This window comes from Pelophylax lessonae, assembly GCF_965119305.1.
Source record: "Pelophylax lessonae genome assembly, chromosome: 2".
Classification (NCBI taxonomy): Eukaryota; Metazoa; Chordata; class Amphibia; order Anura; family Ranidae; genus Pelophylax; species Pelophylax lessonae.
In genome coordinates this window covers 437332187-437359833 of record NC_138769.1, presented here as the reverse complement: position 1 = coordinate 437359833, position 27647 = coordinate 437332187, and the positions used below count along the sequence as shown (strand labels likewise).

At 44.5% G+C, this 27647-nt stretch overlaps 1 protein-coding gene across 1 annotated transcript in view; it reads left to right on the top strand.

Annotated features, from left to right (window-relative positions):
• LOC309547216 (glycerol kinase-like) overlaps positions 1-27130 on the top strand; it is a 132426-nt gene extending 105296 nt beyond the window's left edge. Inside the window, exon 19 of the mRNA XM_082247022.1 lies at positions 26573-27130. Coding sequence (XP_082103148.1) covers positions 26573-26586 — 14 coding nt within the window. The 3' untranslated portion in view covers positions 26587-27130. The remainder of the gene's footprint in view (positions 1-26572) is intronic.
• The last annotated feature ends 517 nt before the right edge of the window (positions 27131-27647 follow it).

The window sequence follows — 27647 nt, the reverse complement described above, 5'->3', positions numbered from 1 at the left end:
TATGTTAATTGGGGCATAGAATGATTAAACAACATTTCAAAGGGAACCTAACAAAAACACATGTGGATATGATTATTATTATACAGGATTTATATAGCGCCAACAGTTTGCGCAGCGCTTTACAGTGTGAGTGAAGACCATACAGTTACAATACAATTCAATACAGGAGGAATTAGAGGGCCCTGCTCGTTAGAGCTTACAATCTAGAAGGGAGGGTCAAGTGAAACAAAAGCCAATAACTGTGGGGGATGGACTGATGGAGAAAATGGAAGTATAGTTGTTAGGGGTTGGTAGGATAGGCTTCTCTGAAGAGGAGGGTTTTCAAGGACCGTCTAAAAGCTAATAGAGTAGGAGATAATCGAACAGATCTGGATAGGGAGTTCTATAGGATTGGAGAGGCTCTGGTAATGTCCTGGAGGCGAGCATGGGAGGAGGTGACGAGGGAGCTAGAGAGCAGAAGGTTTTGAGAGAAACAAAGAGAGTGATTAGGTTGGTATTTTGAGACTAGGCTGGTGATGTAGCTGGGGGCTAAACTGTGGATGGCTTTGTAAGTTGTTGTTAGTATTTTGAATTTAATTTGTTAGGTGAGCAGAAGCAAGTGGAGGGCTTGACAGAGAGGAGTAGCGGACACTGAGTGATTGGTAAGGTGGATGAGTCTGGCAGCAGCATTCATGATGGATTGAAGGGGGGATAGCCTATGTAGAGGTAAGCCAATGAGAAGGGAATTGCAGTAGTCGAGGCACGAGATGACCAGGGAGTGAACTAGGAGCTTTGTTGTGTCATTGGTTAGAAAGGGGCGTATACATGATGAACAAAATGTATGAGCTGAAGTCACTTTCAGTGACAAACATGTCGAGATGGTTAGTAGATCTACTATGGCATCTGTAGTTGTACATACATTATGACTTGCTGTAAAGATCAGGCTTTGCACATGTTTATGGTTTCTTTTTTTAATGTCCGCATCATAGACCAATAAGGAGTTTGACATTTAGAGGAAAATCAAGGTTTCATATAGTTCCAAAGTCTGACTCTACTGATCCTTTTTGACATAAGGTTTTTCACTAAAAGTAAAAATCAATAATACCACTCGCCACCTATTCACGCTGGAAAAACTCAGTGCGGTAAGATTTTAAGGTCTCACTCACACAGGGTGTATCTATGTCAGTATTTTTCAACCTTTTTTCAGCCAAGGCTCCCTTTTAAAATTATGCACACTCAGGGCACCACATTCTAAAATACAAAAAATGTAATGATTAGTTTTACATAATATAACAGAATCCACACACCTAGGATGCCCAACATTAGAGGTGATTAATTCTTCCAAACCAAATACACTTTTGCACACTGGTACTGATTAGTATTCCAATGTTTATCTTCTCCTTCAGTTTCTCTTCCTTGCCCAGCTAATGTGACTCCAGTGCTTATGGAGAGGGGTGCGGAAGGGGCAAACAAGAACATGTAATGGTGCATAATGAAAACCTGTGGCTTTGTGTAACTAATAAAGCAAACCTCCTGCGCTCAAGTAGAATCTGACGGAGTAGAGAGAGGTGCACTTCAAACTCAAGTGTTAAAAAGCTACTGGTCCTGCTGCCCCCTCAGGATCAAGGGTATCCAGAGCCAACTGGGAGAAAAGACAAAAAAAGAAAAGAGGGCGCACCGACCTAGTGCATCACCACTAAAACCATTTATTAAAATATTAAAAGGTGTACAGAATACTCACAAGACTAGTGTGTTAATACACACATCAACATTGCATGTACAATCTCCAAGGTAGCCAAGGTCCCAAATGTAGCAAATAGGTATGCAGATGGTCGCATGGGGCTGCTGTGGCTGGGCTGACGCGTTTCAGGGGCGAACCCCCTTCCCCAGAGCCAGAGAAATTGCTGCTGAGTCACACTCCGGACGGCCAAAGGGTAAATGGGAGCTGGCCACACCTCTTTCTGCTCCGCCCCAACCCCACTCCTGCGGTTGGGGCGGAGCAGGAAGAGGTGTGGCCAGCTCCCATTTACCCTTTGGCCGTCCGGAGTGTGACTCAGCAGCAATTTCTCTGGCTCTGAGGAAGGGGGTTCGCCCCTGAAACGCATCAGCCCAGCCACAGCAGCCCCATGCGACCATCTGCATGCCTATTTGCTACATTTGGGACCTTGGCTACCTTGGAGATTGTACATGCAATGTTGATGTGTGTATTATAACGCTTTGTGTATCTAAGACAGGCTTTATCCACCCACTGGCTTGTATACAACTTTTGGATATTTTTTAGGCATTTTGAAAACCCTGGTTTGAAAAAGCCTGATCTATGTGTACCCTGTGTGAGGGCCATGTTTACCCTCACATTTATGGACAGGTGTTCTGCATACCCCTGTGCAGGCAGTCACATTGATGTCTATTGGGATGCAAGAGCTGTATGGACACAGCAACTGCTCCCAATTTGACATCTGGAAGTATGTCGGTGCACGGCACTGAATGCAGATAGTGTGAGTTCAGGGACATGCACCCGCATGGATTTTGGATTGTCCATGTAGCCGCTGCGTCCCAGTAGGCATCAATGACACTGCCTGCATGAGGATGCTTGGGACACGCTTATCGCAAAGGGTATGCAGTGATACGCTCTGTGTGAAGGAGGCCTAAATGTAGAGAGTCTGAATATTGGGCTGGCTGCTTCTACACACTGTAGGGATTCCATGTTCACCTTGGGTTGTGGTAGGGATGAGTAATTAAGACATGCTGCTTAAACCAGTTGTTGATGAATTGCTGTGCAAACTTATATCAACAATATCCAACTGTGGATGTTTTGTAAAGCCATGATGGAGGGAGAGGAGGGACAGCCCCTTCACAGGAGAGGAGGTACAGCATTGGTTTTGCAGCATTTAATTTTTATAATAAACTTGGGTTTGTACTTCAATATATTGATGTGGCACTTCATTTCCTAATTATTCATAAGTGATACAGTTTGCACTGTACAACAGTGTTTTATTAGCAACCAAAAGAGCAGCCCACTGCACCTAAATTAATGTTGTCACAGAGTTCAACAGAGATGATGTTCCTTGTTCTGGCCATCATCAGTGACAGTAGGTGCATAGATTGCAAGGAAACAAAAGATTGGGATACTTGCATATGCTGAGATCCCTGCACTATTTCACAGCATGAATCGTTCATGTTTTGCAGTTTCAGATTAATGGGGAGCTGTTGATTTTACCAATTTTTTAAGTGATATCAATCAAGATATCTTCATTTTGTAGACTAGAACACCACTGGTGACTGTACCTATAAGTGAGAATTTGTATAATTTAGAATTTATATATTTTCATGACAAATATTAGAGAAAAGACCTAAGTCTAAGTTGCAGGAAAAATTATTCCCATAAACCAGTATGCATCAGGGCTCAATTTCACTCCCAAGTCCCATTTACCCCAATCCAAAACTCTGCAGTTCTTGCTGTTATGTTTGTTCCATCTGCCAGAAATTGTCAGACAATACCCAGAGAGATTGAAGTAATGTGTTGAATGATAAGCACTTTTGCATAGCACTCATTTTTCAGTAATCTACTTACACAAGGGATTTGTTTTACTTATGTAGCCTTATTTTGTGTTTTGTCATTTCTAATCATGGCTGGCATAATCCTTTTTAATATGCTGCTTAACTGGCAACCACAGATTCATTGCTGAATGCAAAAAAAGTCCTACATTTTACTATTATTTGTGTGTAATATCAGAGTATGTCAAGGACCAGTAAACCTAAATTGCAGTTCTATATCACATGACTTCCCTTAAATACTGGCTGGCCATTTACTTTCAACAGCAAATTTACAAGAACATAATAAAATTCCAGATACATATTAAAATCAAAAACAATTAGACAGTAAGTAGTTCTAAAGCCCTTGTACCTCTTGATGGCACTAATGCTGTTAGAGTACTGTTGCTATAGTGCAGCACATTGCTTTAAAAGGTTTGTACAGACAAAAAAAATGAAAAGATAGCTCAGATCCACTAAGCAGCCTTGTTTTAGGCTATTTTCCACTGATATATATTGGCTGACTCATGGGATCAAGCCTTTCTTTGCTCTTAAGAGAATGATTTGATCTTGTGTAAGTGAACTGGAGCTCTGGTTTATGCACATCTAAATACTGTTTCTTTATTATCTGCACTCTTCCGCCTATTACTGCTGTAATTTACAATTAATTTGTCTGTTAATATCGACTGTCATATTGCACACATTATGACAGACTCTTACTCTACAAAAATAAATCAGTTCAGCTTCATACATGAATACCCACTGAGTTATACGAATATGACTACTTTCCCATCTAGTTGCAGATATCTCCATTTTTGTCATGTTTCTAAGTGCAGTTTGGGTTTTACGAGTGGTTATGCAGTTATATTGTGTGTTTACCACACACTGATTCCCACCATAACCACACTGGTAGATGTATTTTTACATAAGGATACATGATGTATACACATGTATACAGTTCCAGTTGTAGGTAACACCACACTGGAGCCTAAGCTTGATAAATCCTGGGATCAAGAAAATGTTTAGTGGAGAAACAATATAAAGCAGTTAAAGCGGAAGTAAACACATCCATTTAACAGTTTAAAAAAACAGAAATGTAACACCCCCATTGGTTGTGCTCTCAACCAAACTGTAAAACCATCCAATGGCTAGTGTCATAACTTATCACATGTGCAGCATCACGGCAGTTGTAGATTAAACAGAGGCCAAGATGGCAGTTTCTTGGCTGCAAACGATAGGAGGGTATACTTTTTACTTTAGGCCGGCCATAGGTATAATCTTCTTTCCTATAGTAACGGGTTGCAGGAAAAAATATCACTATATTCCCCAGTCAGTGTTGATGGGGGAATCCCTCCCGTTGAACTATTGTGTTCTCCCGGCGGGGGGAGGTAGCGCAGGAGAACTCTGTGATTATTGCCAACCGATATTGTCACTGGCAATAATCACATGTAAAAATCCAGCATGCTGGTTTTACTCAAGTCGCTTGATGAACTGACTTTGGTACAATCGGCGTACCCATAGATGTTTCGCATCTCGGCCGCTCCCTGCTGAACCGACCAAGATTCGAACCATCTATTGCTGGCTTTAGTCCATGCAAAACTGATATTTCTCTATCGCTCATTGACAGACGTAGTCTTCTTGATTCTCAAGAGCTGGGTTATGTTGTCTCCGCAGGAGTAGGACTAGGCAGAATGACAAAACGTTCTGGCTCCACCCTAGGGGCAGTCCCTGAGGGTATATCCTCCCTCTCTCTGCTACAGGGAATCAGTTTTTTTCTGTCTAGTCAGGAGTAAGGACCTAAGTTCCTTGCTGGGATCTTTTGGTCCTGGCAAGACTTTTTTTCTTTAAGAAAAAGACATTTTTTAGGTAGTTTTCTCCAGTGTTTTTTTCCTGTGAGATCTTCAAGCAAAAATGCCGGACTGGGCGACACTTGTGGTCACCCCAGCCGGCCTACGAGCGCGCGCAGACCATGGCATTGCGCTTGGTCGGCCGCGACATATTCAAGTAAGTATGCGGGGCCGGGCGACGGGCTGGATGTTGAGATCCAGTGGTCACCCCGGTTTCTGCCTAAGAGCGCGTGCAGACCAGTGCGCTGAGTCGGCCGCGACGGAGTCCCAGTAAAGGGACTGACTTTGCGAGTTAAAAGCTCGCTTGGACGCCAGGTACCAGAGAGTCGAGGCGTCCACAAACCCCCACCCCGGTGGAGAGGGTATTGTGAAGAGAGGGTGCCTGTCGGTTCGGTATGGTGAGTAAACGTTCCCTTTTTTCCTCATTATGAGGCAGTATATATTATGGGCCCCTCCATATATGGTCAGTATATATCTGATACTTACAAGTCCCCCTTGTAATACAGCATGTGTTTGTGGGAAGTGGACTTGGTTCAAGAGCTAACACTCTACCCAGCAGACTGTAACATTACAGCAGACATAGGAGGTATAATCCTACCTTATGTGCAGTGTATCTCTGTAGATCGATATGTCACCTCTTAGCAGAGTGCAGGTGGATGTGCTGGGAAGACGATATCGGCGGTCCGCCGCCATTTTGCCGTAGACCGAATGCATGTATGTCCTCAGGTCACGCCGGCCGCCATGTTTTTGGAGTCTTATGTCTCTTCTATGGGGGCGGCCATGTTTTGTGAGCCCAGCTACCTCGTGGAGGGCTGGGAACGCCGGAAGGCGTACACAGGGGGCGGAGCCACGCCTTCTGCCCGGGAAAAAGCAAACAGCTCCTTCCAGTCTGTGTAAGACAGACGCTGACTGCAGTTTGTTGGAAACTGCACTGCATCGGTTGGTGAGCCTTGGGGGTCCCTCTCTCTCTCTCTCTGGGATCGAGAAGCAGGTACTCTGAGGGGCGCTATTGCGCTAGGGGGAGACACACAAAAAAAAAAAAAAAAAAAGAAAAAGTTTTTTTTGTTTTTGCTGGCAAAGGTGTCCTGTATTAACATGGACCCTGCCACTCATGTATTTCCTCCGGATCCCCTCGAGGGGTCTGCGGGATCCTCCAGCACCCCATTGACAATTGAATCTTTGTCAGCTATTATGGAAACTTTTGTGTCCCGGGTGGAAGTGGCTTGTCAGGGACAGGGCGCAAGAAAGCGACCCCCGCCTAACCCCTTATTATCTGAAACTTCGGATTCAGACTCTGAGCCTATTTCTGCAGTTGCAGGTACTTCATCTGGTATTGGTGTCTCGGGTCCTGTCTCTTCAGACAGTGAGGAGGATGTTTCGGCATCCGCCATAGCCCGAGAGGAAGCGTTGGTAAACGCACTCATTGTATCTGTTCAAGAGACTTTAAGGTTACAGGGTATTCCATCAGAAATAGCTGAAACTGAGATCCCTTTTGGGACTAAAAAGCGCATCAAAGTGGCGAAGGTTTTTCCATTGCCCAAATGTTTTGGCAATCCAATCGAAGAAGAATGGCGTCTGCCAAAACGCACTTTTAATATTTCTAAACGCATTGACAGGCGTTATCCGTTTGAGGAAACCCTTATTAAGAAATGGACAGAACCACCTGTGGTGGATTCACCTATTGCTAGATTGAATAAAGCCACGGTTATTCCTTTAGAAGACGCTCCGTCTTTTAAAGATCCAGTGGATCGCAAGATAGAAGCTATGTCTCGCACCATGTTTTCCTTGATTGGATCAGCTTTCAGACCAATAATTGCTATTGGTCTGGTTTCGCAGGCTGTAACTGAATGGACCAAGTGGTTACGCCGGGACTTAGAAGAAGTCCCTCAGGCGGTATCAGATTTGTTGGAACAAATGATACAGGGGTTACAGTTTGTATGTGATGCGGCGTTAGACGCCACTCCATTAATGGCGCGAGCATCAGTCTCAGCAGTGGTTCTCAGGCGTACACTGTGGCTAAAAGGTTGGTTAGCCGACCAAGGTTCCAAAAAAGCATTGGCTAATATCCCCTTTTCAGGAGAGTGTCTATTTGGAGCCAACTTAGATGAGATCATTAAGGATCTCACCGGTGGAAAAAGCACCTTTTTACCGCAAAATTTTAAAGGTAGAGGAACTCGTCAAAGACGAGGGCCTTCTTTTTCTGCTCACAAGAGGTTTTTTCGTCCAGCGGGTGAAAAAACGAAGTCCTCCAAAGCTCCTGCAGGAGGCGTCAGGGGTCGTTGGTCGGGCAAGCAAAAGCCCGCCCCCTCCAGACCTGAAGATAAACCATCCAAAGCCTGAAGGTGCGCCCCCACCCATAACTGGGGTGGGGGGACGTCTTCGCCGGTTCCCGGATCCATGGCTTTCCAGAATCCCGGACAAATGGGTTTGCGAAGTCATAAGGTCAGGGTACAAGATCGAGTTTCGATCTCTCCCACCGGCGCGATTCTTCCCTTCCAATATCCGTCTATCCGCAGATCGTTTAGAAGATCTGCGGAGAGCAGTCACAGATTTACTACAACAAGGAGTGGTAGTCCACGTTCCTTGGACAGAACGGTTTCAAGGGTTTTATTCAAACCTGTTTACAATACCCAGGAAAGAGGGCAAAGTGCGTCCAATTCTGGACTTAAGAGCACTCAATTCTTTCGTCAACATAAGAAGATTCAGAATGGAGTCCATTCGCACGGTAGCAGCCTTCCTGCATCCAGGGGATGTCCTAGCGTCCATAGACATCAAGGACGCCTATCTTCACATTCCCATTTTCGCAGGACATCAGCGTTTTCTACGCTTTTCCGTAGAGGAGAACCACTATCAGTTTGTGGCGTTACCTTTCGGTCTCGCCACAGCTCCGCGGGTCTTCACAAAGGTGTTGGCCCCAATGTTGGCACTTCTGCGCCAAAGAGGTATATCGATTCTAGGTTACCTAGACGATCTTCTGCTTCATGCAGAGTCTCCTCAGACCTTGCTACAAAACATAGAAATTACTATGATTTCTTTACAGGAATTCGGGTGGCTGGTGAACCAGCAAAAGTCATTTCTGGTTCCCACCCAGAGGCTCGAATATCTGGGTCTAATTCTAGACACAGTCAGGACGAGAGTTTTCCTTCCGGTAGGGAAACTTCGAAAGATTCAATCAGCAGTCCAGTTGTTACTGTCCAACAGCTGGTCTTCCCTTCGGACGTGCATGAGGGTTCTGGGGTTGATGGTGGCTTCATTCGAAGCAGTCCCATTTGCCCAGTCCCATACCCGAATTCTTCAGCAAGAGATTCTTCTCAGATGGAATCGGAATCCGGAATCCCTGGACAATCAGATACGATTGAGCAAACAGACCAGAGAGTCTCTGGTTTGGTGGCTTCGGTCTCCAATGCTCAGCCAGGGAAAGTCATTTCTGCCAATATATTGGACGATAGTGACCACGGATGCCAGTCTATCCGGATGGGGAGGAATTCTTGGTCAGTTATCTGTCCAGGGACTTTGGTCCCCGGAAGAATCCAGGTTACCGATAAATGTATTGGAACTGAGAGCGATCAGACTTTGTCTGATTCACTGGACCGAGCAGCTCCAGGGCAGCCCGGTTCGGATCCAGTCGGACAATGCCACGGCCGTGGCTTATGTCAATCATCAGGGGGGCACCAAGAGTGTCCGAGCGGCCAAAGAAGTGGCTTGCATTCTTCGCTGGGCGGAACGATTTGTTCCAGCAATCTCTGCGGTGTTCATTCCGGGGGTGGAGAATTGGCAGGCAGATTATCTCAGCCGTCAGACCCTGGATCAGGGGGAATGGTCCCTCCATCCAGACGTTTTCCACCAGTTGTGCCTACGGTGGGGCACCCCGGATGTGGATCTGTTGGCATCACGATTCAACAGGAAAGTTCAGAGATTCGTGGCTCGCTCCCGCGATCCTCTAGCAGAAACCGCAGACGCACTGATCGCCCCGTGGGGGCAATACCAGCTAATATATGCCTTCCCTCCTCTCGCGTTCCTGCCAAGACTTCTTCGCAGGGTAGAGAAGGAAGGAATCCCAGTAATCCTGGTAGCTCCGGACTGGCCTCGTCGAGCTTGGTACGCCGACATGGTCAGACTGGTGGCGGACGTCCCATGGAGACTTCCTCTCAGGGAGGATCTACTGTCTCAGGGACCAATCTTCCATCCTGCTTTACGATCGCTGGCTTTAACGGCCTGGCTATTGAGACCCAGGTGCTGAAGGACAAAGGTTTGTCAGCTTCAGTTATTCCTACTCTAGTTGAAGCAAGGAAAGCGACTTCCAGAAAGATTTATCATCGCACATGGAAGTCCTACATTGCATGGTGTGAACCTTTGGGGTTCCGTCCTCGGTCTTATTCGATTAGTCGAATATTGGCTTTTCTGCAACAAGGGGTTGAGCAGAAACTGGCCTTGAGTACTATCAAGGGTCAGGTCTCAGCATTAGCCATCTTCTTTCAGAAGCCTTTGGCTACTCATTCCTTGGTGCGGAATTTCATCCAGGGGGTGCGACATCTGGCTCCGCCAGTGCACGCGCCGTTACCCCCCTGGGATCTTAATTTAGTGTTGTCGGTTCTTCAGAAACCTCCCTTTGAAGATATTAGGGAGATTCCTCTACCCACGTTGTCCCAGAAGGTGGCCTTCTTGGTGGCTATTACTTCTGCACGCAGGGTGTCAGAACTGGCCGCATTATCTTGTCGTTCACCATATCTGGTGGTTCATAGAGATAAGGTGGTTCTTCGTCCGAATCCATCCTTCCTACCAAAAGTGGTTTCAGAATTTCATCTGAATTAAGAAATTGTATTACCTTCCCTGTGTCCTAAGCCCAGTCATCCTCGGGAATTTGCTTTGCACTCCTTGGATGTGGTCCGGGCGATCAGGGTATACTTGAAAACGACAGACTCGTTTCGCAAGACGGATTCACTTTTTGTGATCCCAGATGGACCCAAAAAGGGGTTGCCTGCATCTGCCGCGACCATTTCCAGATGGATCAGACAGACGGTAGTGCAGGCTTATTCTATTAAGGGTCGGGAGCCCCCGTTCCCTGTTAAGGCGCACTCCACTCGGGCACTTAGTGCGTCATGGGCCTTTCGCCATCAGGCGTCAGTGGTCCAGGTGTGCAAGGCGGCTACCTGGTCGTCGGTGCATACCTTCTCTAAACATTATAAAGTTGATGTAATGGCATCGTCTGATGCCTCATTTGGCCGCAAGGTTTTGCAGGCCGCAATTTGAGGAGACCAGTGGTCTACCTCGAGGGTTTTTGTCCGTTGGAAAATTTTTTCTTTAGCCTCATTCTTTGTTTATAATGAGCCTTTAAAACTTCTAGTTTGGCACCGGTTGGGCCTTCTAGATTGGATTTGATTTTGTCAATCCCACCCCTCATTTGTGGCAGTGCTTCTGGATGTCCCAGCTCTTGAGAATCAAGAAGACTACGTCTGTCAATGAGCGATAGAGAAAAATGGATTTTTGTAAGAACTTACCGTAAAATCCTTTTCTCTTAAGCTCATTGACAGACGTAGTACCCGCCCCTCTATCATTGAGTTGGGTTGGGTTAAATTCTCTGTACTGCTTTAAACAGAACTGATTCCCTGTAGCAGAGAGAGGGAGGATATACCCTCAGGGACTGCCCCTAGGGTGGAGCCAGAACGTTTTGTCATTCTGCCTAGTCCTACTCCTGCGGAGACAACATAACCCAGCTCTTGAGAATCAAGAAGACTACGTCTGTCAATGAGCTTAAGAGAAAAGGATTTTACGGTAAGTTCTTACAAAAATCCATTTATTTAGTCAGCGGTCCAGATTCTTTTAGAGAATCCAGAAGCATGATCCCTGCCAGGTGTGCTAAACAATGTAGTCATTATGGGGGGGGGGGGGGTTACTCTTTGTCATTATCCCTTATAGTACATCAAAAAGAATGTAGCAGGAGTAGTGAAACGGTGTGGTGGGAGAGAACTCCAGAATGGGAAATAACCCTTGAATCCTCTAGACCAGTGGTCCTCAACTCTGGTCCTCAGGGCCCACTAACAGGCCAGGTTTGCAAGATAACTGAAATACATCCCAGGTGATATAATTTGCTGCTCAGTAATTGCAGTACTCTAGTCTGCATCTCCCCAAGGTAATACTTAAAATCTGGCCTGTTAGTGGGCCCTGAGGACCGAAGTTGAGGACCACTGCTCTAGACCAGGGATCTTCAAACTATGGCCCTCCAGCTGTTGCGGAACTTCACGTCCCATAAGACATTGTAAAACTCTACTATACACAGACATGACTAGGCATGATGGGAATTGTAGTTCCTGAATTACTGGAGGGCCATAGTTTGGAGACCCCTGCTCTAGACCTTAGCGATAGCAGAGGATTTATACCTACTTTCCACAAATGAATGACATTTTTTATTTTTTTTTGCCTCGACTGTAAACCAGACCCACCTTGAGATCTTTCTACAGCTTCTATTGTAATCTGTTTCGGACATCGCATGGCTGTCTTTACCAATGTATATACAGTATGTTTGTACTGCTCTTTTTGCTTATGCAATGAAAGCGCAATCATTCTATCAATTGCTAATGCCTGTCATTTTTTCTCTGCTGTTGATTTTAATTGATTCGTGACGCCAATGATCAATTTTTTATATTTTTTCCCCTTCTGTCTGACTTGGTTGGAATCCCCTGCTTCTGGATGTCTACAGGTGAAGCTAGTATCTTCACTAGTCTTCCTCTGGGCTTTTATATAGTGAGTAGCATGGTAATGTTAATTGGAGCAAAGTATATAAACAGGTTAGTTTTCATTATCTTATTTGGATCCCAGTGTTGACTGTTGAGATGATGTGCACAGTGCAGCAATCTGTAGCAACCAAAAAAAAATATCTTAACTCGTCTGTGTACAGTATACTAAAATCTTGTATTTCACTTTGCACATGATTGTTGTGCTGTTTTGTTGAATAAACCAGTATGCGTTTATCCGTCATCAGCATGTTCTTTTCAGCTTTTAACTCCAGGTATATGACATTGAAATTGGCTGTACCCGTCTATATTTTGTCAGCTTTTCACATTTAGGAACTTGACACACAACACAGTTGCCACATGAGGGTGCCAAAAGCTAGTGTACGGTTATGAAAGGATATCATTAGGGCCCAGCATTCCATTGTGCATAGATATAATTAAGTTCTTCCACTAGTAAGGTACTGGGTTATAGCTATAATTAAGTTTACCAGTTGTCCTTCACATTCAATTTACTTCAGATATAAAAGACAGGTTCTTTGTAATTAGTGAAAGAGAAACATGTGTATTAATTACTACACCTTTTATAAAGTGTTAGGACTGATTATTGCTAATTAAGCTTAACCTAAAATATTTTCTGAGCAGAAATAATCCTTTTGGGACATAGATTTATATATGAAGTTGAATGAGATAATAAAGTAAACTCTATCACCCTTGGAAAGATATCTGAAATGAGGCTTGGTTGCTGAGCTACTGCTACATTAATGGATGCATATAATTGTGTTGAGAGCATTGAGATTAAAGCTGAAGTTCAGGTACATATATACAACCCCCCTTTAATCTGGATATGTATTTTTAGTAATCATCTTTTAATGTGTTTTTAAAGGCAGCTAATATAAAAACTTCAAATCTATCCTTATATTAGCCTTATGTAGTCCCCTGCACAGCAGGATTTGGGCTGTGAAGGGGAGGACTGGCAGTATCAGACAATCAAAGCTCTTTTGCATTGCTCATTGCTGTCTGTCTAGCACTTTGAACTTGACTACAGGATGGGAGGGCACAGAGGTTACATCATTAGTGTGCTGCTGCTCCTTTATCTAATCAGCAGTCTTAAATAGGAACACCACTGTATTAAGAGAAAGTGGTGTCACCCCCTTGACTGTGTGCTATGTCGTAATCAAAAATGGGTGAATTAAAGGCAATATTTTCGGCAGATGGAACAGTTCACAAGTGTATTTAGGTGTTTAAAGTAAAATCAGTTTTACCAGCAATAAAATTGGCTCTGGTCTGAACTATGTTACGTAGAAATTGGTGCCCATGGTTTACTACACATAACAGCGCAAAGAACAATATAAAACCCTGCCAAGCACTGACTCTGTATTAGCTACCCACCTGTTGGCAGGCAAAGTATTTAAAATGTTCATTGGTTTAATAATGGATTTCAACAACCCCTCATTTAAAACATGCTCTGCCCTTTGCTTAGCTGTGATTTCTTTCCTAAGCAAATTGAAATTGGTGCACAAGATTTCTTTATCATAAACACTGAGATATTGCTTGGTGTAAACTTTACCTTCTACTGTATACAGAACAAGAAATGCACCTAATTGTTTACATAGTTTTTGATTAAAGTTGTATATACCAGCTATTAAATATCTCTTAAAGAAATTATTTATGCATGCAGGAGTTATTTTAATTAAAGCTAAAATCCATGCAGAAATAAGACACAAACTATGTAGCTCTGTATCGGTTAATCTGTTAAAATTGATAAATTCTTAATTACATGCAAGCAGTGTAAGTATCTGAATATGATTTAATATCACCCCTTGCAGTCCAGGAGAGCTGCAGTACAGTAAAGCTTAAACTGAGGGAACAAAGCAGAAGAACCAAATCAGTTTTCTCTGTCGCTCATTGACAGACGTAGTCCTCGTTGATTAATAACAACTCGGGTTATACTGCCCTCTACAGGAGTAGGACTAGACAGGAAAGAAAACGTTCTGGCCACACCCTAGGGGCAGTCCCAGAGGGTATATCCTCTCACTTCCTGCTACAGCAAATCAGTTTTATCTGTCTAGTTAGGAGTAAGGACCTAGATGCCTTGCTAGGATCTTCGGTCCTGGCAGGATTTTTTTTCTTAGAAAGATTTTTTTAGACAGCTTTTTTCTCTAGTGTTCCTGTGAGATCTTCAAGCAAGAAAGCTGGAACTGGGCGACGGGCTGGATGTTGAGATCCAGTGGTCACCCCAGTTCAGCCTACGAGCGCGTGCAGGCCATAGCTCCGCGCTGGGTCGGCCGCGACATAGTCCCACTGGACGGGGACTGACCCTGCGAGTTAAACGTCTCGCTTAAACGCCAATGACCATGAGTCACGGCGTCCGTATTGGTCGACAGCCCTCCCACCCCGGTGGAGAGGGGTACTGTCAGGAGTTGGCGCCCGCCTGGTTCCGGTATGGTGAGTAGTATGTTCCCCCTTTTCCCCCTGACGGGTTTGTGGTGAATGCTGGCCCCTCTCTGAAATGGTAAGGATGGGTCTCCCCTTTATCCTATAACATGTCACAGATCCCCCTATTTGAGTGTGATTTTGTGAACAAGAAACCAGGAGGCTTGGTTTGGGAGCTGACAATCTGTCATTTCAAAACTGTAAAGATGACTGAAGTCAGTGGCAGTACTAGAATATTACTGTGGTAGCATAAGGTATCCTACCTGTCAGAGGTGTTCACAGAGCGATGTCTATGCATGTATAACTGCAGTCCAGATCGCATTCCTCCAGCAAGGGCAGGCTGCCTTCCGACGGCCCAGGGTCCGGCCAGGCTGATCACCATCCAGGGTGAAGTTTGGGGGGCCGATGCACTCCCGCAGGCCGCTAGGCCGAACACAGCATCCCGCAGGCCGCTGCTAAACCGCCGCTATCCTAACAGGCCGCCGCCATTGTCTTGCAGAGCACACAAGGCCGCCATATTGGCGTAGCCTCGTGTCTCCAGCATGGGGGCGGCCATTTTTGAGGTGATCAAACACCTCGTGGAGCCAGGGGGAGGCGCCGGAAGGCATGTTAAGGGGCGGAGCCGCCTCCTTTACCCAGGAAAAAGGGCCAAAGACTTCCTGTCTGTAACAGGACAGCACTGAGCAAGCTGATGAAAACTTCTGTGCATCAGGGATGAGCCTTGGGGTCTCTCTCTCTCTCTCTGCGGGGTCCAAAAAGGCAGGTAACACTGAGGGGCGCTGTTGCGACTGGGGGATACAAAAAAAAAAAAAAAAAGTTTTTTACTTTGTCATTTTTTGTCGCTGGCAAATGTCTTGTATAAATCATTGACCCTGCCGCATAGGTATCCCCACCTGATCCCCTCAAGGTGGCCGCAGGACCCTCCAGTACCCCACTTGTTTTTAATGCATTATCGGCAGTTTTGGAGTCTTTGGTATCCGGGGTGGAGGTGGCCTGTCAGAGACGGGGGTCAAGAAGCGACCCCCGCCTACCCCTATTTTTTATCTGATACTTCAGATACGGATTCGGAGCTGGTCAATGCAGCTGCAGGTCCCTCTTATGGGGCTGTTGTCTCAGGTAATGTCTCCTCAGCCGTGAGGAGAACGTTTCTGCCTCCGCCATAGCACAAGAGTGGTGGATGCACTAGTTGTCCGTCCGGGAAACCTTTAGTCTTGAGGTTACACCGGCAGAGGTAGCGGAGACTGAAATTCCTTTTTGGTACTTGTTAGCCTACCAAAAGGGCGAAGGATTTTCCTTTACCCAAATAGGGTCGTTTTGAAACGAACCCCTGTTATTTCCTAACGCATGGCTAGGCGCTATCCGTTTGAGGAATCCCTCTTTAAAGGATAGGCGGTACCACCTGCTGTCTTGCCACAGACTGTTAGGATAAAGAGGACCTCGTAACCAACGAGGACCTTCCCTTTCTGCTCAAAGAGTTTGTTCGTTCCGCGAGGGCGGGCGATAAGGCGAAACCCTCCAAAGCCCCTTTAGAGGGGTTTCAAAGGGCTCTGGTCAGCTAAACAAAAAGTCCGGCTCAGCCAAGCCTGAAGAATATAGCCTGATGCGCCCCTACCCATCTCTGGGGTGGGGGGAGGTCTTCACCGGTTTCCGGATCCATGGCTTGCCAGAACCCCGGACTAAGGGGTTCGCGAGGTCATACGGTCAGGATACAGGATCGAGTTTCGATCACTTCCACCGGTGCGATTCTTCCCTTCTAACATTTAACGGTTTCAGGGGTTCTATTCGAACCTGTTCACAATGCCCAGGAAAGAGGGCAAGGTGCCTCCAATTTCTGGACTTGGGGGAAAAATAGAGTCCATCCGAACAGTGGTGGCCTCCCTGCATCAGGGGGATTTCCTGGCGTCCATAGACATTTAGGATGCCTATCTTTATATCCCCATCATCGCAGGACATCAGCGTTTTTCTTCGCTTTCCCAAAGATCATCCCTGGTTCCCACCAGGAGACTGAACTATCTGGGCCTAAGGTTGGATACATCCTGGGCAAGAGAGTTTCTCCTTGCGGAGAAACTCCAGAAGGTTCAGTCAACGATTCGGATGTTGCTGTCCGTCAATTGGCTGGGACTGATGGTGGCCTTCTTAGAGGCAGTACTGTATACCCAGTCTCGTACCCGAATTCTCCTGAAGGAGATTCTTTTCTAATGGAATCAGAATTCCGATTCCCTGGACAATCGGATCCGGTTGAGCGAGTGGACCAGGAAGTCTCAGATGCTCAACCAGGGGAGGTCATTCCTTCCGATAGTATCCAGGTTACCAATAAGGGTATCGGAACTGAGAGCGAAAAGATTTTGTCTGATTTACTGGATCAAGCAGCTCTAGAGCAGCCCGATTCGGATCTAATCGCATATGGCCTCTTCATCCAGAGGTTTTTCACTAGCTGTCCCTTCATTGGGGCACCCCGGATGTGGATCTGTTGGCACCTTGGCTCAACAGGAAGGTGCGGAGGTTTGTAGCTCGCACCCGCGATCCTCTAGCGGATGCAGCAGAAATGCTGATCGCCCCGTGGGGGCAGTTTCAGCTACGGCATGTCTTCCATCCTCTCTAGTTACTGCGGGAACTTCTGCGCAGGATAGAGGTGGAGGGAATTCCAGTTATTCTGGAAATTCCGGACTGACCTCGTCGAGCCTGGTACGCCGACTTGGTGAGGCTAGTCGCGGACGCTCCTTGGGGACTTCCTCTCAGGGAGGATTTGCGGTCTCAGGGACCGATCTTCCATCTTGCTTTACAATCGCTGGCTTAATGGCCTGGCCATAGAGACCCAGGTACTGAAGGACAAGGGAGTGTCAGCTTCAGTTATTCCTACCTCTAGTTAAAGCAAGGAAAGCGACTTCCAGCACATGGAAGTCTTGTATTGCGGGGTGTGAATCTCTTGGATTTCCCCCACATACCTATTTGGTGACCCGAATCTTGGTCTGTCTGCAACAAGGGGTTGAGCAGAAACTGTCCTTGAGCATATCAAGGGTCAAGTTTCAGCGTTAGCAATCTTCTTTCAGAAACTTTTGACTAATCATTCCTTGGTGCGGAATTCCATCCAGGGGGTGCGACATCTGGCTCCGCCAGTGCGTGCACCCTTACCGCCTGGGATCTTAATTTAGTGTGGTCGGTTCTTCAGAAACTTCTCTTTGAAGATATTAGGGAGATTCCCTTGCTTACATTATCCCAGAAGGTGGCCTTCTTGGTGGCCATTACTTCTGCACGCAGGGTGTCAGAACTGGCCGCATTATCTTGTCGTTCCCCATATCTGGTGGTTCATAGGGATAAGGTGGTTCTTCTTCCGAATCCATCCTTCCTTCCTAAAGTGGTTTTCAGAGTTTTTCATCTGAATAAAAATATTGTGTTACTTTCCCCGTGTCCTAAGACTAGCCATCCTTGGGAGTTTGCATTACACTCCTTGGATGGGGTTCAGACAATCAGGGTACACTTGACTACTACGAACTGGGTTCGTAAGACGGACTCACTTTTTGTGATCACGGATAGCCCTAGAAGGGGGTTGCCTGTGTCTGCCGCGACCATCTCTAGATGGACCAGTCAGACGGTGGTACAGGCTTATTCTATTTAAGGGTCGGAATCTTCCATTCCCTGTTAAGGCGCACTCTACTCGGGTGCCTAGTCTTTTCTGGGTCTTCTGCCATCAGGCGTCAGCGATCCAGGTTTTCAAGGCGATGACTTGATCGTCGGTGCATACCTTTACATCATTTTATAAAGTTGATGTGATGGCATCGTCAGATGCCTCTTTTGGCCACAAGGTTCTGCAGGCCGCAATTTGAGGAGACCGGTGGTCTACCTCGAGGGTTTGTTGGGTTTTTCACTTAGGTCTCATCTTTTTACTCGATGAGTCCTTGATGCTTCTGGTTGGCTCCGGTTGGGCCTTCTGGATTTTAATTTCTGTTATCCCACCCTTCTTTTGTGGTACTGCTTTGGGACGTCCCGAGTTGTTATTAATCAACGAGGACTACGTCTGTCAATGAGCGACAGAGAAAAATTGATTTTTGTAAAATCTTACCGTAAAATCCTTTTCTCTTAAGCTCATTGACAGACGTAGTACCCGCCCCTCTGTTTTTGAGTTGGGTTGGGTTAAATTCTCTAAACACTGCTTTGTGACATAACTGATTTGCTGTAGCAGGAAGTGAGAGGATATACCCTCTGGGACTGCCCCTAGGGTGTGGCCAGAACGTTTTCTTTCCTGTCTAGTCCTACTCCTGTAGAGGGCAGTATAACCCGAGTTGTTATTAATCAACGAGGACTACGTCTGTCAATGAGCTTAAGAGAAAAGGATTTTACGGTAAGATTTTACAAAAATCAATTTTTACTGCAGCAAAGAGTACATTAACAGGGAGAGAGCGCAGTGACAGAAAGATGAGATAATCAGTTTGCTGCTTCTCCTTTCACAGTCCAGTCACAGCCTGGGGGTGGGGGATGAGACCTGTAAGAGTAACTGAACTACAGTACAGCTCTATGTTACCTTATGGAGGTATTACCTGGGGAGAAGAAAGAGCCCTTGCTTGACCTCAGGTGCAGTGAATAGGGCCTTTGTTTTTACAGGGAACCTGCTTGGTGCAGACAGTTTTTGGTTCCCTCCTAGTGGGTAATCCTCTGGAAACCAGACGTGACCCATTTTGGTCACCTGTCCAGTAGTGATAATGAGGGCTGTGCCAGATTTTGAATTTGGTGCTCAATGGGGCTTGCCTTTTGCAGCTTTGCACCATTCTGCTTCTGGGCAAGTCCCTCTATGGTTTTGTGCAGATACTGGTGCTATTCTGTAATATCCTTTGTACCTGCATCAGTTCTATGATCCTTAGGATGGTACCTGGGCTCCCTGCTGCCTTATCAGTGACCTGGTGATAGACACCATTACCCCTTCTGCTTTGGCAGTGAAATTCTGAGTACCTTTATGGGCAGTCTCTCACTTTGCTCTAATTTTGCAGAGCATAAGCGCAAGGGCAGTAGTCCTGGGGGCCTGGTCAGTTTGTGATCCGCTAACAGTTCCAGGGGATCTTGCATTGTCCCCTCTATAAGACCCGACACCCAATAGCACAGGTCACTGTCCCATGCTGGAGTTGCAGCACTCCTGAGTTTTCCTTAACCCCTTCAGGGGTTAATTCTTCCTCTTTATTGTCTAGGGGAAAAGCCTCTTACGATCTGAGTTTAAGGGGAAAATTGCAGCTATAAAAGCGGACTTCGAATGCAAGTGCATGCTTCCATGCCCTCTCCTCCAGAATCCATCTCTGTGCAGAATCCACTGCAGCCTCCGAGAATTCAGTCAGCCAAGAATGAGATTTTTTCCTTATTCTTATTTGAGTATTTGTTGCCCAAGACAGAGTCTGCAGGCATTACAGAATTTAATATATCTTGATCCTTGTTGATGCAGTCAGTTGATGCCTGTGTTGGCTACACTTAAAGTGGGTAGCCTGGGTTCTCTTAGGAGCTTTCAAACTGTTAGGACTTTTCATGGCTTTCCCCATTGCATCTGGTCATGTATAGTATTTGGCCTAACCCAGAAAAAAATCTTTGCTTCTAAGTGTTTTGCCCAGCAATACCCTATGAATGGTGGGTTCCTAAAGAAGTGGCCTGGCCCCATTGTGGACCCAGCCAATTTTCTCTCTTAACAAGAATCTGACTATTCCTGTTGAGGACAATTGTGTTTTTAAAGACCCAGAGAATAACAGGTTAGGAGGCCTTTCTAAGGTCCTATTCTCCCTCTCAGGTCCTTCTCTGCAACCTGAAATTGCGACCATGTCCATCTGTCAAGTTTAAGCTTTCTGGTTCAAGGGTGTGGACAAGGACCCTGGATCTATTCTGACAAATCCCCTGTCCTTCAGCAATTGGAGCTCATGCATGTTGCCCAGCTGTATTGTGTTGAGGAACTAACCGATATTATACACCAAATATCCAGAATTGTCGTCCTTTTGGGATCCTTTGCCTCAAATGTTGGTCTGCGGAGTATCAGAACAAGAAATGTCTCTTGTTTATTCCCTTTGATGGCAAATCCATGGATAGCTTCATTAAGCAAGTCACTAGGGGAATCAGTACCCTAGTGCCCCAGAAAAAGCAAGGAAGAATCTCTGCCCTCTATTCCTTAAACAAAAAGGCCCCCTTTCGTATGCTGTCCTGCATGCTTGCCTGGTCCCAGGATAATTCCAGACATATTTAGGTCCAGAATGTTATATTCAGGAGCTTCAAATTTGATTTTCAGTCTGTGCCTCCACCCTACTTCCTGTTTTCAAACTTGCCAACATTCCTGCAAAGATTGGTGGACCTTTTACACTGCTTTAGTGCAGTTCCTCTCTTAAGTGATCATAGATATTATCCCAGAAAAAGGGAAGGACTCTTTTGCAATCTGAAAATTGTCCCCAGAGCAAAAGGAGGCACCCACTCAGTACTAGATCTAAAGTTTTCTCTGCTTACAGAAATTCTATATGGAATCATTCTAAACAAATGCATCCAGGAGAGACCTCCTGGCCTGTGTGAACATCAAGGATGCCTACTTGCGTTGCCCCATCTTCCCTGTGCATTAAGCCCCCGTTCACACTAAGCCGACCTGGTCGCCTCACAGGTCGCCGTAGGTCGCCTTCCATAGGGAAGCTGCGGACCTGTTCTAATAGGAGCGACACAAGTCGCTCCGACTTAGAAAAAGGGTCCGGAGCTTCTTTGGGGCGACCCGGAGCGACCGTCATAGACTTCAATGTTATGAAGTCCGTGCCGGCCGCTCCGAGGTCGCGGCGCGCTGCTCGCACCGCGACCTCGGAGGTCGCCCCCCCCAAGTCTGATCACCCCAGTGTGAACGGGGCCTAAGGCTTACCTGTGTTTTGATGTGGGCATGTGACCTTAGCGAATTGTGGTCCTTGCTTTTGGCCTGTTCATTGCAAACAGTGTCTATTGGACCATGCAGACCTGACAGAGACTCGGGTGGATCCTAAATCTCCAGAAATCAGTGCTGGAACTGTTTTATGACTTGGCTGCTTCCTAGTTCGGCTTCCTAGTTTGTACTCTGCAGCCCAGGAGCCAATCGACTCAATTTTCCATGAGGGCCTTTGGTGTCATCCTTAGACACAGTGTAATATACCCAGTTTCACTCCAGACTATTGCAACTCAATATCCTGGCAACACGGGACAAGAGGGTGCAGTTTCTTGGACCGTACATCTGATCAGTAGGGCCAGGCATGAAGTGGCATTGTGGGTCACAAATTTGGCATTGGAATCCAGAAAATCCTTCCAATAGTTTGGAAGGTGCTCAGGATGGATGCCAGCTTATCAGGCTGGGAATAAGTCCTAGGTACTACCTTTCTTCAAAGGAAGCTCGACTCCTGATCAATATTTTGGAAATCAGGGAGATTTGGCTATTCTTTCAGTGCTGGACCACTTGTCTACGAGGTAATTTGACTGCGATTCAGTTTTAAAATGCCACAGTATTAGCTTGCAACAACTATATGGTTGTAGACCTCCTGACTTCCAGCTTCAACAACAAATAGAGCAGGTTTGTTTCCAGATCCAGGGATCCTCTAGCCTTTGAAGCTTATGCTCTGATAACTCAGTGGAATCAGTTCAATTTGATCTGCACTTTTACTACTCTGCAGGATATGAAATGGAGCGCATTCTGGTTAATTCTCATTGCACCAAAACTAGCCCAGGGGACATAGTACTTAGACCTTGTCAGGCTACTGGCACACTCTCTCCTTGGGCCCTCCAAGATCATCCATTTATTTTGCCCCAAGCACTGGGTTTCCACTCTGCTTCTTGGCAGTTGGTTTGGCTGGCTTGGCTGTTGAAGGTTTGGTTCTGAGGGACAGGGACCTAACCGATTCAGTCATACCTATGAAAATCAGCTTCTCACAGTCAACCATCAAACTTGGAAAGCATGTTTCTCTTGGGGCTAGGCCAGCAAGTTCCCTCTCTGAATGTTCTTTGTTGGATGAATCTTGCATTTTCTCCAATCTGGTCTGGATCAGTGTTTGCCAAGGAGTACCATTAAGGGTCTAATCTCAGCCTTAGCCTGCTTGTCACTACTGCGTGAAGGCCTTGGTAGGAGGTGTTGCTCACATTGTTCCCCTGTATGTTCCCCACGTATTCTGTTTGATCTCAACCTGGCTCTCTAGGTTCTTCAAAGACTGCCCCTTGAAACCACTAGGGATTTCCCTCTATTCCACTAGGGATTTCCCTGTATTGTCTGTCCCTAACTACAAGGTTGCCTTTTTGTCACCATCACTTCTGCAAGGCAAGTTTCTGAGTTTGTGGTCGTAAACTGCAAAAAACCCTATCTTGTCCTACACAGGAATTATATTTAATTCTTGAAGGTCCCTCTAGGAGACAGCCTCCTCCTCATTCCACCATCACTAAGTGGATTAGTCAGTTAATCATTAACACTTGTCGCAAGAGCAAGATTCTTCTTTTCCCTGTCAAAGCACACTGCACTTTAGTGCTTCATGGGCTTTTCATCATCCAGCATCTGCTTTTCAGAGTCGCTAGGCTGTCACCTAGTCTTTTCTGTTCACACTTTCATCGGGTATTACCAGATGGATGTTTAAGCCTTTGGTCGTACATTCTTCAGTTGGCTCTGTTGAGCTCGCTGTGTTAACCTGTTGGTTTTCATAATCCGGCTAATATGCTGTATTGCACACACTCATTTGGACTGCTTTTGGAAGTCCTAGTGTATCTGAATTCTTTTTTTATCCCATAGTGTATGGTTAAGAAAATAGGATTTTTGACCTACCATGACCTACCTTTTTATTTGAGTACATTATGGGACACAGGTCAGCTCTGTGTTTGTAATCCTATTCTCATAATCTAGTAACAAAACTGAGGCATGCTGGGAGTGGTAGGGGTTATACTGATCTGTCCTTACAGCTTTGTTTGACAGAGTCAAACCTCCTAAAGGCAGCAGAATAACCCAGTGTACCTGAATTATGTTGTCCTTTATGCCACTATGTACTCTAGGAAAAGGATATTACAATAAATTATTTTTTTTTGCCTCAAAATGTTTCACAAACACACAGCTTTATCTATGGACCAAGCATCCTTTCCTTGTCATATCTTCTTCTGAATAAATGTGTAGCAAAGAGCTCAAGCTTTAACCAAAATTGTCTCCTTGGTTTCCATGGGAGAAACCTGATCGCTTCCATAGATGTCTTCTGAAATTCGTTTCTTTGCGGTCATGGTGACTTTCTAACTTCAGTGCTTTGAGTCACAAGCCTGTAACAAATAAGGTGTTATACGTTTCTTTGGCTTTCATATTCTATATTCTTTTTCTGACAGCTTTCTCAAAATGAGATCAGCCATGGCAATGTCTGTATTTCCACTTCATAAATAGTGTGCTGGCTTTAGAGCTCTCCTTTTCCTTGCCTGACAACATGGAAAATCTATAAGTGGTCCTTGAGTATTAAAGGTGGGAAAAAGATTGAAAGACCTTTATTTAAGAGCACAGAGTCAGTGCTACACACAGTCCATGACTGTGCTCAACAATCTTCAGTCTGATTATCCTCCTGGTGGATGTACCTACCACTGTGCTGAACACGCTCTGGAAGCTGTGCCCTGCCTTAATGGTGTGTCTGGGTTAAGTTATTATCTACTTTTTAATATTTGTGTAAAGAGTAAGAATCTTTCAGCTTCCTCAATATCCACTGGAGCCCAGAGGACATTTCCATCAGTTGCAGCTTATTAATATGTCATGAGAGAGAACCTTAGGCTGCTATTGCTAAATCCCTTTTTAAAATGCATTTTGCCCTTGTATAATGCAGAACTTTAAAGTATATTAAGAACTTTTTCTTTTTTAATTTTGGATAGCATAGGGCAGGGTTTTGACAAATTTTGCTTTAAATCTAGCAGCCGCTAAAAAAAAAGTTGGAGCCAGTTTTTTTTTTTTTAACAAAGCTTACAGGTGGAACATGTAACATGTTCCCAAAGCTGAACTTATCCTTTAACCTTTTTTAATCTTTTAACTTAAAAAAAAAAAACACATTAAAAGTACATTTTAGGGAGCACAAAAACGCAATAAGTTACCCAATTTTTTTGGTAAAATATAAAAGCCGACTTTGCACCAAGTAAATGGATACCCAACATATCGCTGCCCTATTTTTTCCATAGAGGACATTTTAAAAGCCCCCCTATAGGTCATCAGTTTAGCGTTAGAAAGGAGCTCTGGTGCTAAAACTATTGCTTTCATTTCAGCGTGTGCAGCAATATGTAACGTGTTTCGCAATCAAGGTTTTCAGGCGTAGGCGTCCTACTGCGTGCATTTTACGTTTGTATGTGCAAATATGTTGAGTTCAGGGGCCTCAATTTTTCGGGGGATACTTTATGTGCTTGGGGGTAACATTATTATTTATAAAAAGTCCCCTGTGCAATGGATTTTTTTTTTTGATGACAGGTTCTCCTTAATGAGACATCCAGGGTCTGAACAACTCTTTATGCCCCCCCTGTGCTCCACTGAATTTAATGCAATGCACATTGCACTGCATTAAATGTTTTTCTGGCCTTGATGGCCCGGAAAACGGTTAATGTGGACCTGAAAGTGATGTGACACGTCACTTCTGGGTAAACCATTAGAAGGGGAGGAGAGTGGACGTGTGTCTGCTCTCCTCCCTCCCCTCTATCCAGCAGCACCCACTGTACCGGTCCTGGACGCACAGATGGGCATGCAGAGCCCGGTATACATAGTGGGGTGTGGGGAGGATTTGGGTGTCAACCCAGGTGCAAGGACAAAGGCATAGGGGAGAGTTGAAACCCTTTTAATTACAATAGAGATATTTCCCATCACTTCCTGTTTTAGAGACACATGAGGAAGTGACAAGGAATATCTAAAGTGAGGGGAATCCTCTTTTAGAAAGTTGTCACCTGAACAAGTATTCCTCTTAACCCTCCTCTTGTGTTAGGGTCAGAACCGACCCGTTTTCAGGTTTTGAATGTCTGTAACTATCACATAAATTTGTTTATTGCATCAAGATTTTTTTACTTTGTCAGGAACCTCTATTTAAACAATGTAATAGAAAAAGAATAATTTTCACTAAATTATAAAATACTGTGGTGAAAATTAAGACGTTTATGGGGTTAGGGTCAATTCTGACCCAGTTATAATATAGGATTATAGGACACTAAAGTGCCAAAACTGAAATCTTAAACACTCTCTCTGCTTAGTAACACTGACAGCCAATCACCTCTCAACCCTGTGAGCTGTAGTTAGGGAGGGGCCTATCTCTTTGCCTGCTTGTCTGCATCTCTAAATAAAGTGAAGAAACATAGGACCAATACATTTCAGAGTTGATGACTTTATTTTACCCTTTTTTATATTTGAAAATGAGAGGTATGCTATCAAAAGAAAGGTCTAAGGGGTCACACCAAAAATATTAAAACCAATATTTTCAAGGATAAAGAAGCCTAATAAGGTAACCAAGAGGTAAGAAACAAATTGGATGATAAATAATTGTTCAGAGGGTATTTTATGGCTGATTTAAGACACGGGTCAAAACCGACCCGTTAACATCATGGATAGTAACAGAAAGCTAACATAAGAGGAGGGTTAAAACTCAAAATCTTGGTTTTACCATCATGCTCAGTCCTGGTAGGTCACCACTGAAGATGTAAGCATAGTTGGCCCAAAACGGGGAAAAAAAAAAATTATATGGAGTGCTAACCCTTTCCTGCTCTATCCAAAACAATAGAATTTAGATACCCATACTTTGGAGTCCCTAACCAAAAACTGATATACAGCTGATTAGATCAGAGGTCTTGTTTCTAATAGTTTTTCAAGGTTAGTAACTATAAAAGTATCAACAGTAGTAACATCCTGGTAACCTACTGTTTTCAGAAGATGGTCCGTAGTATCAAGCCACATATTTTTTTAGTGGCTAACTGTCCATCCAGCAATAAATTGGAAATATCAAGAATGTTTATCTTTTAGTTGCGTCCCTGATAAATTTAAACATTTTACCTGTAGTTTTTGACTCGATTTTTACAGTTGGGTATTGTTTTCAACTAATATATTTGTTCTTTTTCTTTTCCCAGGGCTTGACAAATAGTTGATTTCTGCAAATCAAGTGTTGGTGCTGATTTTAGAGCCTTAGCTTGCCAACAAGAGGAAATATTTTAGTGAACTTTCCACCTGTCCCAGAATACTTTCCACCTATCTTTATTTAATTTGACACACTCTTCCTGCTGCTCAACTGCTGTACCAGCAGGCATAAGACTTTTCTGCTGAATGGCCTGCAATCTAATTTATGTGAAGGTTATGCTACTGAGACCTACTTTACCATGAGTGTACAGAGGAAATCTTTATCATTATGATGACAATGAAGGGAATACTAACCTCAGTCATTGCTATGACCGGACTTCTGAGGACATATTTGCACTTAGAGATTCATAGTAATAAAATCCTCGGGAATTCTTCTTTATAACATTGTGAATGACTGAACAGGGAAATTTGTACAGATATTTTTGATGAAACCATAATTGCTGAATGTCAAGTTAAAATAACTGGTAGTTTTCAAATCCAGCGCAGACAATTATAAGTGAGTTTTGTTATAAATTGTCAATTCGAAGTCACTTAAACATTAATTGTGCCTTTACATTCCCAGGCTTGTTTATATTTAAAGTTCTTGCATACATAATTGTTTTTGTTATGGTTCTTAATGTATTTCTCACAGTTGGGTGTAGAATTTTAATTAACAGTGCCATCAGTTGTTTTGCTAAAATGGAAAAAAAAAAAAAATAATTCTTGAAGGGTTCTTATAAAGCAAGCTGCTTCAATGTCTTAGGTACTTAAAAAGAATTTTCCCTTTAATTGAATAATAGTATTAATGATCCATTTTATAGCAATGAAATTGCAATACTGGTTCATCTGCAGGTTTATTGAACTGGTGTTACCAGTTATTACACATAAGGGCACCAAGTAAAGGAGTACATTTCTGTCAACATTGATAAACATGAACATTTAATTCATACACAGGTGTCAAGTTATAATATGGATACCCTCAATTTTCCTTTTTTTTTTTTTTTTTTTTTTTAAATATACCTTACATAATGTATACTTCATAATATACCCAATTATTTGTGCCATATCCGCAACCCCATAAGAATCTTA